Here is a 14,896-nt window from a genome sequence, read left to right on the forward strand (position 1 = left end):
AAAGACATATAAAGAAGCAATTTCCAATCTTCTTTGTAGCAATTACAAATATAACTTACCATTTCTACCCTGCCATATTGCATATCATAGTTCTTTTTCTCATTAAACAAAACTTTTTAATCAATAAATAATCAATAAATCCCAAAATCAACAGTTCATTGTTATCCATTTCCGGCACAACTTACCAGGTAGGATTTAAGTAAAACAATCACTGGAGCCAGAGCTGAATGTTGGAAAGAAGTTATTTAAAGAGCTTGGATCTTTAAATCTTGTCAGCAAGATTACTCTCTGAAAACAGAGGGGATATGACAGGAGAACCCATATAAATATTAACTTTGGGAATGATCGGCAATCTATATATTTCTATGGGAAAAGCAATTGGCTGCAGTTGACTCTCCATTCTAAAGACAGTTGACCACAATTGACTCTCTCCATTTAACCCTTCTTTTCTCCCTCTTTGGTCCTTTGACTCAGAAGTAGACTATATGCAGTCCACCTCATGCTTCCCTGTGCATAGGCACACATACTGTAGCAGAAACAAAAGAAAAGGACACCAGAAACACATTCATATAGAACAGACATATTGTTCCAGGGAAAGAATAGGTTTTAAAGTTTTTAGTAATTATATTGGGGGATAAATCATCTTAATAAAATAAAGTACAGTTTTGAATAGAGCAAGAATCCCATCCTAGCTGGTAGAGAGAGATTAAATACTACCGTGTTTCCCCAAAAGTTAGACCTAGCCCAATAGTAATTCCTAGCTTGATTTTTGGGGGTGGGCCTAATATAAGCCCTACTCCAAAACTAAGCCCTAGTTTTGGGGTGAGGCGCACCCCTAAAATCAAGCTAGGCGGGGGGGTGAAGCTGCCCCACGCACCCCGCACCCGCTTACCTTACTAGTAGGATCACCGCAGCCAGACCTCCCATGCCCCAACACCTGTCACGCCGCTGCTTGACTTCTTCTGTGACCGCTTGCCACCACTTGTGGCTGGATGCCATGTGGCTCATCGCACAGTTGCAGCTCCTCGCAGCAGACGCCGCATGGCGCTTTGGGCCGTTTCCGCAGCTCGCACGTATCAGGCTGCTTCCGCTGCTTGTGCAACACTTTGGGCCACTCCTGTTGCTCGCGGCAGGAGGCCATGTGGTGCTTTGGGCCATTTCCACTTTAAAATTATCTTATCCTATGACTAAATACAAACCTGAAATTGTGTTCCTCATTTTCACCCAACTAGATTGGGGATGGAAGGAAGGAGTGTATTACAAGGTAAAACAGTAAATATTAAGATTTCTGTGTGCCAGAAGTGTAAAACTCCTTGTATGGAGAAAGAGCACATTGAAAAATGTTTTCTGAGGTAAAATCTTTTCTTGTATTCTCTTCCTCCTTGTTGGAATCTCATGACTGCCATATGAAAAAAAAGGATCTCCACAAATGTGGGGTCAGATAGAAATCTCCCTGTGGCCACTAGGAGAATTCATTGCTTTTTCTTAGTGAGAGCATGAATTTTTAAAAAATCAATACATTTCTCACAAGAATAAAGCAAAATTAAATCCAATTGTATGCAACAAATCCTTCTTAGGAAGTTTCACAGGTTTAAAAGGTTTAATCATCCATGGGTTTGGGGGAAAAACAATTAGAAAATCCCCATTATAATAGCTGAGCATTCCAAATTTCCAGTTATCAAGGCTAAGGTTTAAAGCTTATTATCACACCAACTTTATTAATCATTAAACTTTGTTTTATGATACAACATAAACAACTGTCATAAACTTAGAATAATCAACCAAGTGATAGACACATTGAAACATGAATCTGTACAATATATAGCTGCAAGGAACTTATATTGATTCTTAATTTATTAAACAAAAGGTGCGCCAAGGAGACAAATGGTTCAAAAACTTATTTATCTAAAAAAATATCTTCACCCTAGCAAGCAAAATGGCCATTGCCTATTGGAAAATAAGAGGCAAACATAGTAATTTAAAGCTACAATACACTGAGAGAGAAGAGATGGTTAACTCAAACCTCCAAAATCAATTCAGATTCTTTTATACAACCACTCTTCTGCCCTTCTTCCTCCCCGCTTTTTACCCATTCTCTTTTACCATTCAAGGCAGGCAGTGTATAAAACACACACACTCTCTTTGAATGTTTACCCAACAGTTTGATTTATCAGGAAGGGGAATGAAACAGGAAAAAGCAAGTTTCTGGAAAGATTTCTCTCAGTAAGGTGAGAGTTTTTGCTGAGGACCTATTTGTCTTTATATTTCCCGAGTTAAAGTGTGCAGCTAATCACTTTCCAGTAATTTTTAAAGTGTGGGGAGAACTTTCATGTAGCCAGCCTAGCTGTTCTGTGTAATTTGCAGGCCTTTTTTGCTTTAATAGGGCTTGTGAAATTGCTAAAGGTTGCAGGGCCAATGTATGTACTGATGCTAGATCTGCATTTGAAGTTGTACATGATTTTGAACAATTATAGAAACAGTGCAGATTCCTAGCTTCAGCTGGCACTTCTATTAAACATGGGACTGTTATTGCCGACTAATGGAATCTGTCATCTTGCCCTCTCACTTGGCAGTTGTCAGAATATCTGCACTTTCTGGCCTAATGCAGCAGAGACTAAGCAACAGTGCTGTCTCTGGGCCCAGTGCAAATAGGTTTCCATTTACAGAACTTCATCCGTGTCACTGTGTCTCTGGCTCAGTCTTTGGCCTCTTCTTCCAACATCTGAAATGATAAGAAGCAGATGGGCCACAGGATGCTTCAGATATTTAGAAACATCTAGGCATTTCAAAGCTAGCTCTTCTCAAAAGTCCTTAAGTATACACACCCCTTTCTTGCTTCATATAGTCTGTGTTCAGGAAAGCAAAAGACATGAAATATTAAGAACATGGTGGGGACCTAGAATTCACTCTATTATTGCAAAGGTATATCCTACCTGAGACGTAATACCACAGAAATAAAGTATATCCTACCTGAGACGTAATACCACAGAAATAAAGTTGGCAGATTAAAGAACAATATTCACAGGCCCTTTCTAGACTTGCAAATAGACCTTATATCTATTAGTAAAATATATCAGTATAAATACTGTATATATTTATTAATCGTTGTTTAAAGGACAGACTTTAAGAAGCTCTGCTCTACACACCATTCCCATCTTGTTTTTTCTCCCTCTTTCTCATTTTCCAGTACATTCTCACCACTCTGTGCAATAGGCCAGAAATTTTGAAATTAGATTAAGAGCACAGATTGCACTTACCCCTGGTTTAAAGTATTTATATCCTCTTCAGCTGAAAAGGCTCCAAGAGAGCTTACATAAAATCAGTAAAAAAAAAAAAAAAAAAAAAAGAGAGAGAGAGAGAGACATTTTCTGCCTGAAGGCTTGCAATGTAAAGATGAGGCAGAAAAGAGGAAAAAGGCTTAAAAGGGAAAGGAAAGCAAGAAAGCAAACTCAGATGGCTGTCGTTAAACCCCTTTTTTTTGCAGTCATGTAGTAGTGTAATATAGTATTATCCGAGGAATGTTTCACATGGATAGGATTTTTTTTAATTCCTCTGAGGTTTTCCTGATTCATTCAAATCAGAGACCACCTGTCTATATCTGATAGTTGCTAATCTTGAGAGAAGCAAGAGATTGGGTCCTCATTTGAGTCTTCTAATTGTTTTCATTAGTTTTTGTTTTAGTAATATGAAAACAGGTACTATGTAGGGAAAAAATAATCAGTTTTGATGTAAATTAAAACAAATTGTTTCTGAACAGAAATAGCTGGATTGGAATTGAGTAGCATGGGTATTTTAGGATTAAATAAATAAATAATTAAATTTCAGTGAAATCTTCAACATTTAATGGGGAGCAATAGGGAGCAAGGAGCTTTTTTAAAAAACAAAAACAAAAAAACAACCCACAAAAAGAACAAAAAGAAAAAAATTGATGCATCCAAATTGAACACAATAGGGAACAAACAGCTTCTGAAAAAGAATGACCCTGTATATGAACCTAAAGAGGAAGACCGATGGAAACATGTCATTTTTGGAAGAAAACAGCAACCAAGAGCAAAGCCTCTATTATCTACCAAAGCCCACTCTATTGAAGCCCCTCTGGAACTTAATAATCGCTTTCATAGCCTCCAGCAGGAAGAAAATATGCAGACACCTATAAAAGAGCAGTCACCAATAGTTTCTAAAAAGGAGACACAACCTAGCATTCCTGTGGCAGGAAGAATAGTATCCCAGAGTTCCCTAGGAAAAAAAAGACGAATATTGGTAATAGGGGATTAAATTCTTTGGGGAACATAAACTATAGTCTGCAGACCAAACAGTCCATTTAGGGAAGTATGTTGTCTCCCTGGACCAAAAATCAAAGATGTAACTGAGAACTTTACTAAAATAATCAACCCCAAGGATTACTATCCCTTTCTTCTCCTACATGTGGGGAGCAATGACACAACAATGAATCTAAAAACAACAACAAGAGTTTACAAACAGCTAGGGAGGAAAGTTAAGGAATTAGGAGCTCAAGTAGTGATTTCAGGTATACTTCCAACAAAAGGCCAACATTCAATGAGAGAGCAAGGGATTTTAGGAACGAACCATTGGTTTCAAAACTGGTGTCGACAAGAGAACTTCGGTTTCCTACACCATGGTTTGCATTACCTACATGAAGTGCTATTGGCAAGCAATGGAGTGAACCTCACAGGAACTAGAAAGAATATATTTGGAAAATGACTGGCTCGTCTTATCAGAAGGGCTTTAAACTAAAATTGAGGGGGAGGGGGGCAATCTTCAAGATCTTTAGAACCTAATTCCAAGCAAAAACCACTAGGTAACCAATCATATAAGGAGGTAGAGAGTAAAGAGAAAGAAGGAAAAGGAAAAGAAGAAATAAAGGAAAAACACAATGAAGTAGAGAGTGATGGAAAGCATGGAAAACCCAGATACAAGTAGGAGACATAAGAAACATACCCAAGACCCATAAAGGACTCACATGCCTATACACAAACACTCAAAGATTAGGGAACAAACGGGGCAAACTTGAAGTACTAGTACATGAAGGTAAATATGATATAGTTGCCATTACTGAAACGTGGGATGAAACTCATGGCTGGAATGTACTGATGGAAGGATACAAACTATTCAAAAGAAACAGACCTAACAAAAGAGGAGGTAGAGTTGCATTATATATAAAAGATCACTACAACTCTACAGAAATCCACAAAGCCAAGGATGAAAGCCTCCTAGAATCCTCTTCATGGGTCGATATAAAAGGAAAAAAAGAATGACATTGCTACTCAACCAAGCAGAAGAAATAGACCCAACCAAGCAGAAGAAATAGATGAACTTATCTGACAATTTGTCATCCTAAAGGTAGAGGAGGGAACTATAGGAAAAGCTATACTGGACCTAATTCTTACTAATAGAGAAGAAGTGATAGAGGGAGTTGAAGTTTCCAGAACGTTAGGCAAGAGTGACCACGTCATATTGTAATTCAATATAATGCAACACAAACAATGGAACATAATTCAGCCAGTGTCTTAAATTTCAAAAGACCTGATTTTAACAAATTCAAAGTCTAAGAAAAACTCCATGGATGAAAATACTAAAGGGGAAAACAATACAAAAAGTGTGAGAAACTCTGAAAAATATGATCATAAAAGCCCAGTCCAGCACATTACCACTGAAAAAGAAAAATAAATCCAAGAAGAAACCAGCATTGTTGCACAAAGATATCTCTGATAAACTGAAAGACAAAAAGGACAAGTACAAAAAAATGGAAAGGGGAACACATAACTAAGGCAGAGTATCAGCAGATAGCCTGAATCTGCAAAGATGATGTCAGGAAAGTAAAGGCTCAGAATGAACAAAGACTTGCAACAAAGGTTGAAGATAATAATAAAAAAGTTTCTTTCAACATATAAATAACAAGAGAAAAGTCAAGGAAACAGTAGGTCCACTTAAGAGACAAGATGGCAAGGACGTAATAGGCAGCAGAAAGAAAGCAAAACTGCTTTACATCAGTCTTCATGCAAAAAGAAACTATAGCCCAATCTACCAAAAACATAAATATAAAAGACAGACTAGAAATAAAAATTACAATAAGCAAGAAAATGGTTAGAGAACACCTATCTGATCTTGACAAATATAAATCACTGGGACTTGATGGATTACATCTCAGAGTTCTGAAGGGATTGACAAATGTTATCTCAGATCCATTGTACCATATCTTACAAAAATCCTGGAATACCGGGGAATTACCTGAGGATTGGAAAAGAGTTGATATGGTTTCTATCTTCAAAAAAGGGGAAAAAAACCAGACCCAGGAATCTTACAGACCCATCAGCCTTAATATCAATACCTGGGAAGTTACTGGAAAAGGTAATAAAAAAACAGATCTGCGAACACCTAGAAACAAATAAAGTTGTAACTAAAAGCCAGCATGGGTTTGTTAAAAACAGATCATGCTAAACCAATCTTATTTCATTCTTTAACAAAGTGACTAAATTACTGGGCCAGCGAAATGCTATGGGCGTGGTATACTTAGACTTCAGCAAAGCATTCAACAAAGAAGACTACAACCTACTTCTTGGTAAGCTAGAAAAATGTGGGATAGACAACATCACCACCAGATGGATTTGTAACAGGTGACACTAAGCTGGCAGGAATAGCTAACACCACAGAAGACAAGCTCAGGATCCAAAAAGATCTTGACAGACTTGAACAATGGGCCCTATCCACCAAAGTGACATTTAATGTGGAGAAATCAAGATTTTACACCCAGGCAGGAAAAACCAAATGTATGAGTATAGATTAGGTGAAACCTGGCTCAAAAACAGTATCTATGAGAGAGACCTTGGATTCTGAGTGGACGATCACTTAAACATGAGCCAGCAGTATGCGGCAGCAGCCAAAAAAGCTAATACAATCCTTGGTTGTATAAACAGAGACAAAGAATCAAAATCATGTGAAATATTAGTATCGCTTTATAAAGCCTTAGTAATGGGATCAACTTATTTTCCAAAGCAGGACAAGAAATAATGAATGGAAACTAATTAAGGAGAGATGCAACCTAGAATTAAGAAAAAATTCATAACAGTGAGAACAATTAATCACTGGAACAGCTTGCTGTCAAACGTTGTGGGTGCTTCATCACTGGAGGTTTTTAAGAAGAGACTGGACAGTTACTTGTCTAGTATAGGGTCTTGTCTAGTTGGAGCTTTTCAAACTCTGTTTTGTGGAATCCTAGGGACCTGTAAAAACCTAATGAAGTTCCCTGAAAAACGGGGGGTGGGGGTGGTGTTTACTCAAATTCAATCAGTGTTCTATCACTATATCTTTATGTCTTGATTAGGGGGTTCCAGGCTAAAACTCTGTGAGGGAAGCATAGAAGGAAACTGATACCAGGTGAACACGAGTATTGTGTTGTGTATATCTTTTGTAAATGTCTGCTGTAAATAACCCCACTATATACTGGTAATCCTTGTTTAGCTACCACAGTTGGGACTGGCAACTTGCTCATTAAGCAGTGGCATCACTAAGTGAGATATCGCCTGACTCCTAGCTGTGCTTATTATCTTTTTCATCTTTCCTCTGCTTTACAGACCTGTGAAGCTCATAAATGCAGGCATTGGTGGTGAAGTCTTTTTCATCACCATCATAACTATGAAGGGTCATTGTCTGAAACAGTTGTTAAGTGAGAACTCCTATATAGTGAAAAGCATAAAAGCCTCCATTGTCTTGTTTTTTTTTATGGGTCAGTTGTGCCCCTAAAAAACGTAAACTTTCAGTTCAAGAAAAGAACCCTGTGACACTGTAACAGGAGGATACAATAACTGTTCAGCTGAAGTCTTGTCTGAACGTATCCACGTTCCATCCTTTTATTTGCTGGCATTTTATTTTATTTAATAACATTTATGTGGCCACCCCCTAGAGATGGAGTTCTTGCCTCACAATCAGGAGGCTGTGAGTTCGATCCTAGGTAGCGGCAGATATTTCTCTCTTTGGGCGCAATGAGAATATATCTGCTGTGAGCTCCGTGTAGACACCAGGAAGGGCAGCCGGTCATTTAAACACTCAGTTCCATTCAGTCGCCCTGACTCTACCCTGATGCAAGGGATTTAGGGTCGTTAAAAGAAAAAAAAAATAGGGCCACTCAACTCACTCTTGGTAACTCCAGGCGGCTTACAAGGACAAAAACCCAATACAAAAAGCTACACACAGAGACCCAACAGATAGAAGTAATATCATATGGAATTTTCTGAATTGTCATTAGGTTCTATGCAATATTTTCTTCTTAAATCATCATGAATAGACAGAAGCTGGTCCCCTCTCCCACTTCCCTTGTCCATAAATATTTCATATCTTTCATCCATTATTATAGTTTATTTAAGGGTTCTACTTTTTTCATGGGATAGGTGGTATTATAGAAAAAGAGTCAGATGGTAAGAAAACTGTGGTAACATCAATTCTGTAAGTATTTGAGATGAATTTAAATTGTTGCAGTAAATTGGGCCTGAATCTATATATTGATCCAGAATTATGCACAGATTAACGTGGTGGTAGGTTTAGTTCAAGAAACTAGCTAAGTAAATTGAAAAAAAATGACTTTTTAAAAGGATTTATATGGAGATAGTTTCAATTAATGCAATAGTATCTCACAATCCTGAACTTCAAGAAATCATTTTCCTTTTTTAAAAAAATAGTAGATTTGAAGTCGGAGCAAGTTTGTCATGTTGCAGATTACACATTTATCTGAGCCTAAACTGGCCATGTTTTTCTAGCAACAAAGTATGGTGGGAAACTCAGTGGGCTAATGAATTGTACCTTGTGTTAACCATGGCATAATATATCCAAACATAGAAATTAGAGTTGTCCCTGTTTTGTTTTTTTTCCCCCTTACAGCCTGCCCATCAGAATGCGGTAAGAAGAATATCTGGAAAATGAAGCTGCATAAAAGGCTTGTTCACTCATTCTGACAGTTTGCCTGAATTAGTCCTCCCACTTCAGTCAGCCTGGCATCTGCATCAGCCTTTCTTCTTAAGAATTTCACAGCTGCTACTAAAAAAGAAATTAAGAATGGGATCATAATGTACTCAATATTGTCATAGCAGAATTGGGTGATCAACATATTACTTCTTTAATTCAAAAAGCATATTTGACCCAATCATAATTTGTGGTCTAAATAGCATACTACCACACTACTGTAATTAGGTCAAAATCAGCAATTGGGGAAATGCAGAAGCCCTACTTGGTTCCTGCAGGAAATGCCTGGTATCCCCTGATCCCTGTGCCAGCAGAGAATTGGTAAGGCTTACTTTGCTAGCACTTGGGTAGCACAGTAGATTTAGCTTGGGCACTGCTGTGTTCTGTGAAAGGACATAGCACTATGTTTGGAAAAGATGTCCAAAGTTTCTGTTCTTTTTTTCTTCCCTTCTTAAAATTGCAGAATGGAATGGAATGGAATTGGAATCTTTATTGATTAAGTCATTTGACCATATCAAATATATAAAACTAATATACAAATAGATAAAAAAATAGGACATGTTCAGAGTAAGTTTCACCTCTACAGTCTTTGAAATAAAGACTGCAGTCTTACTAGTGCTATGCAAGTTTACTCCCTGAAAAAAGTAATACTCTTTGGTACCCAATAATTTTTAGATTTTAAATAAGAATCTAAGAAGGCAGCCCTTTCTGCAGACCACAGTTTGCAGTCAAAAATAATGTTTCCAGTGTCTTCAATGGCTGGTGTTTTTACATTTACATCCTATTGTATTTATTGAAAGTGCTCTTTAGTGCCACGGCGAAAGACTACAGTTACAGTTTAAGGTCACAAGTGAAAAATTTCAAAGGTTCTGTGATGTAAAAGTTGCAATTGATAGAATATAGAATACTAATTCTCAGAAGAAAAGTCTGCAACTGCGCAGGAAGGTGAAGGAAATAAAAATGTTCAGGAACGTTGGGGACAGATTTCCCAGAAACTTCAGGATGATAGTGCTAGGATGATAATTTGAAATACAACTGAAAGACTGAGTTTTGAACTAAAGCCAATAGAAATGACAACTTGGGTTATTTCCTTAAGATTTGCTTTTGTCTGCAATAGATTGCATGGTAGGACAAAGGTCCACTTTGCTTTGTGTACTGCTCATCTTTGTTTTGTTGTGACCTATTTTGCTGCCAGTCCTTCAGTATTGCTTCAGTTTTTAGTAACTGCTCTTACTTGCGTTATGCTAAAAATCAGTAAAAATTGTACCTGAACATAATAAACACAAGTTTCTTAGATTAAGTGTGTTTATTAGATTATGTGCCGTGGATGGGCAGATACCAGTAGAGGAGTGGCACATCTCAAGATGGATGATCTGAAGAAACCTTTGCCCCCCTGAATATAAGGCATTTTTAGTTAGATGGAGAGTCTGCTAACAGAAGTTATTGAAAATATGAAGAAACATGCGATCCTGCTATGCTTTTAAATATGGAAACCTAGAACAATTTGTATTGTAAATAATTTGACTTTCTCTGCTGAAATGTCCAAAAGGTCAGCACAGAAATATGTGAAATATATTATAAATGTGTACTCATTTCTGAAGTTGTACTGTATTTGTTTTGTTTATAGTACCTTGGTTTCAGCCTGTGGAGCGGTTCTCTGTCATTTCCATCATAATATTGATTGTTATTTTATACTGGTGCCAGTTCATTACTGTAGGTAAGTACTAAATTCCTTTATTAATAGTGCTATATGTCTGTGTGGCTGTGTGGAATAATGCAAAAGAAGTTTCTGCTTTACATGATTAAAAATTGTGTAAACTTCATTTTGAACAGTTTATGTAACTGCTTCCTAATGTTTTCCTGATTGCCGAAATAACAGAATAAAAGGTGACACTGTAATTAATTAAAATCTGATACCCTTACATTTGTGACATCTATGAATATTTATTAATAACTTCTATAATAGTCTGCACTGAAAAAAAAGTTTATGCTTGCCTGTGGGTGTTCAGCATTTGGCCATAGAATGACACAAATTGAATACAGACAACTATCATTCTGTAAAAAAATGTCCTTCCTTTTAATGTCATTATTCCTGTAATTAAGTTTTATATTAAAACTATAAAAGCAATATGTTTGTGAACATTGATAGATATGGTACAATGAGCAGGAACCAGTATGTGTCTGCTGCAAACAAATCATGCCAGGGCAAATCCATTTTCTTTATAGAATTACTAGCTTAGAAGATTAGGGTAATGCCGTAGAGAGTACTTGGACCTTGGCAAAGTCTTCAACAAAGCCTTGAATGAAATTTTCCTTAATGAAATGGTAAAATATGGACAAGATGGTCCTATTGCTAAAAGACTTACAATTGGTTGAATGTTCATGCCTAAGTAATGCTAATCAATGGTTCTATTTCTATTTGAAGAACTGAAAAGTTGTCATACTGAAAAAAGAGTAGACATTTTCTGTACAAGGCAGAACCAGAACCAATGAAAAGAGCTTCAGGCTAGGTCAGTAGGAACTGCCTAACTGTATGAGCAGTGGTGGGATTCAAATATGTGAACAGCCGGTTCTCTATGTGGATGCTGCTTCCAGAAGTCCATTCTGGGCCTGGGCAACAAAAAATTAGCTACCGGTTCTGCTGAAGTGGTGCGAACTGGCTGAATCCCACCACTGTGTATGAGTTATGTGAACAGTCTGCCACCTGAAGTTAAGAACTTAGTAGACTTCTTTAAAGATCTTCTTTAAAGATCATTTGTCACACAGTCTGGTGCACTCTAGGAATCTTGTTAGTTTCTTAATATAATTTTCTTTTCTATGCCCCTTGTCTGAAATAACTGGGGATTCACCTCAGGTACTGTAGGTCTCCTATTGTTTCTTCCTGCCTCATATGCTTGCCCCTACTGCCCCTTCTCTCCAGGTCCCTTCTATTAAATGTTGCCATCTTGTGGGACCCAGGAAACATGGTGGTTTTTCTGTCACAGCCTCCACCTTCCGGAATAGATATCACCTCTAGAGATATGGATGGCATCCATTTTCCTGAGGTTCTATAATCCCCATCAAACATGGAATATTTTGGAATATAATTCAAAATAGGCTTTGTATTTTTAATATGACAATATTTACCCATACGTCTGGGCAAATGTTATATTTTGTAATTATTTATTTTTATATTCATGCAATATTTTATACAATATTATTCCAAGTTTGCAATCCATCCTTTTTGATGCATCTATTGTTGTACAATTCTGAATTTTCTGGCTTCTAATAACATACAAAAGGGTGTGATTAAGAAGACATAATAAGTAGCTAATGTTTCTCTGAAAACAGCGGTGCTATTACCTGGTGCAAATATAGCTTGCTTAGATGCTAAAAATGATATACATTTCCAAGCATTCATGGATGAAACTAAGCTGTATGCTAGGACTTTGGTCAGGTACTACTTCAATAGGCAGGCAGGTAGGTAAGCAAGAAGAAAGGACCACCTATAATTCCCTTGCTTTGGCTTTATATCTTAGTGGCTTTGATGATATGACTTGTTTCTTTAGATTGGGAACTGGAGAAATTGTTTCATATTGATTCCTTTCCTATATGGTAGCTTCCAAAACATAGTGTGAGGAGACTATTGTTAGTTTGTTTTTTAAAACAATTCTGATATTGGATAAAATCTATTCCACAAGGTTTTTAACTATGCCATTTAGTTTATATTTTCATGATATGCTTATAAAATGATATCATTCAAATATGGATTTAGCTTTATTTACTATATATTTTGCTCTGGTTTAAGTAGAGTAATTACTATATTAATATCTGTCTGTGGGAAAGAAATAGAGTTTAGCCAGTCAATAATGGCCATAAAGCCATCATAGTTATTTTGAATTGGTAGGGGTTTTGCCTGAAGGAGAGCTGTTCATTTAGAGTTAAATGGTCTGAGGATTTTCCTGAGGATTTTCATTGGGAGTTCAGATTTTGTTTGGTGAATATAAGATCAGATTAATGTGTTTCAGTATTTTTGTATCATAAGATATATATTTGATGGTGAAAACAAGCTAATGGTTGATTATTTATTTATTAAGCTGTCTGTCTTAATACAAGCTAATTCTAGGTGCTTCATAAGAAAACCCATTAAAACAGAATAAATATAACCAATATCACATCATATAATCCCATCATCACATCATATCAGGGAGGGATCTCTCAGTCATTGATGAAATACTTTCTTTAAGAGAATTGGTAGCATATATGAGAAACAATAAGTTTTTATTTTACTTATTAAGTAATATTCTTCTCCAATTTATGTAGAAATATTTGTAAACTTTGTGGTGAGATGGGCAGCACAAAAATTAAATAATAAATAAGTTTTCCTATGCTATTTTACTTATTTTATTTGTACTACATTAGATATACTGTACTGTACTAGGAATACAAAGTGGTATAATTTAGTATGTTAAGAATATTATAAAACATAAAACCAAAAGGCAGAAAATAAGTTACTCTTTGCTTTTGGTTCATAAATGGACCTCTTAAAGAAGCTATCGATTTATAATACCTTTATCATTTAAAATATCTTAATACACTAATACAATCAAATAGTATTTGTAGACATTAAAGAAATTTAAAATATGAGTCACAGATCTTCATATCCAAGGCAGTAGCAAATTATTTTGCTTTAATATTTATTGTTACATTTATTAATTAAGATGTTAACTATATAATATCTTAATTGCTTTATATTTGACTTACATTTGTGTGGTATAATCTTTCTTGAACATGCTAACTCAATACCTACTGACCTTACTTCATGGCACACTAATTATGTAAACAGAATCAAAACAAAATTGAACATTTTCAAATATTTCTTTCAATAAAAGCCAGTCCCAGTGATTAAGACGCCAGGTTAGAAACCAAGAGGCAGTGAGTTCCAATTTGCCATAGACATAAAACATGACTTTGAGTCAGTCACTCTCTCTCAGTTCAACTCACCTGAGCTGTTGTGGGGAAAATAGGAAAAGGAAAGAGTATGTTTGCCACCTTGAGTTATTTATAAGAATGTATAAAGGCAAGAAAAACATCTAAAGAATAGGTTGTAGAAAGAAATTATTAGTAGCTTTTCATTTGTTAAAAGTTGTTCTTTAGAACTGATTGTTTTCTATATATCAAAAGCCATGCTGTTTTTTTTATGTCTTGTGCAACAGCTACAACGATAATATTGATTTATAAGGTGTATTTTCTCCTGCATATCAAAAATCATGCTGAGTCTCTTGGTTCATACAATATCTAAGACTATAGTGTCTAGAATAGAAATGTATCTGCCAGTTTATTAAAAGAGCCTCTGGCAAAAGTCAGAATGGTTGGTAATAGTGTTCAGTAATTCCAAATGCCTCTTTTTAGAAAGCTACATGACCTTACCAACCACTAGTTGGAATAGTCCATTCAAAAAGCCTAGCTTTTGCTGGTAAAAGGCAGAGTTGCATGTCCGTTGGCAAAATCTCTAGTTAGCTATAATTTGGAGTATAAAATATAGGAAAAAACATGTTTAATCATTTGAAGTACATTGCAAAAAAAACCATTAATGTCATATAGTGGCATATTGATCTGCCTATGTCTTTCAAATTAAAATCTTTGTTTAAATCAGTGGTACAAATCTTGTATTTTACAAAGTAAATATTTTAAATTAACCTGTGCTATGTATGCCTTATGCAACGTTTCATTCAAACCAGTGTAACTTACAGGTGAAACTCGAAAAATTAGAATATCGTGCAAAAGTTCATTTATTTCAGTAATGCAACTTAAAAGGTGAACCTAATATATGAGATAGACTCATTACATGCAAAGCAAGATAGTTCAAGCCGTGATGTGTCATAACTGTGATGATTATGGCTTACAGCTCATGAAAACCCCAAATCCACAATCTCAGAAAATT

At 36.0% G+C, this 14,896-nt stretch overlaps 1 protein-coding gene across 3 annotated transcripts in view; it reads left to right on the forward strand.

Moving 5' to 3' along the window:
* Positions 1-14,896, forward strand: part of CD47 (CD47 molecule) — a 68,073-nt gene that overhangs the window by 25,578 nt on the left and 27,599 nt on the right. For 2 of the 3 annotated variants that reach the window (XM_015823073.1, XM_015823075.1), the window contains exons 3-4: positions 8,893-8,910; positions 10,601-10,690. In XM_015823073.1, coding sequence (XP_015678559.1) covers positions 8,893-8,910; positions 10,601-10,690 — 108 coding nt within the window. The remainder of the gene's footprint in view (positions 1-8,892; positions 8,911-10,600; positions 10,691-14,896) is intronic. The other variant, XM_015823074.1, reaches the window with a different exon arrangement.

Source organism: Protobothrops mucrosquamatus, unplaced genomic scaffold (genome assembly GCF_001527695.2).
Source record: "Protobothrops mucrosquamatus isolate PMUCROS unplaced genomic scaffold, P.Mucros_1.0 scaffold1759, whole genome shotgun sequence".
NCBI classification, from domain to species: Eukaryota; Metazoa; Chordata; class Lepidosauria; order Squamata; family Viperidae; genus Protobothrops; species Protobothrops mucrosquamatus.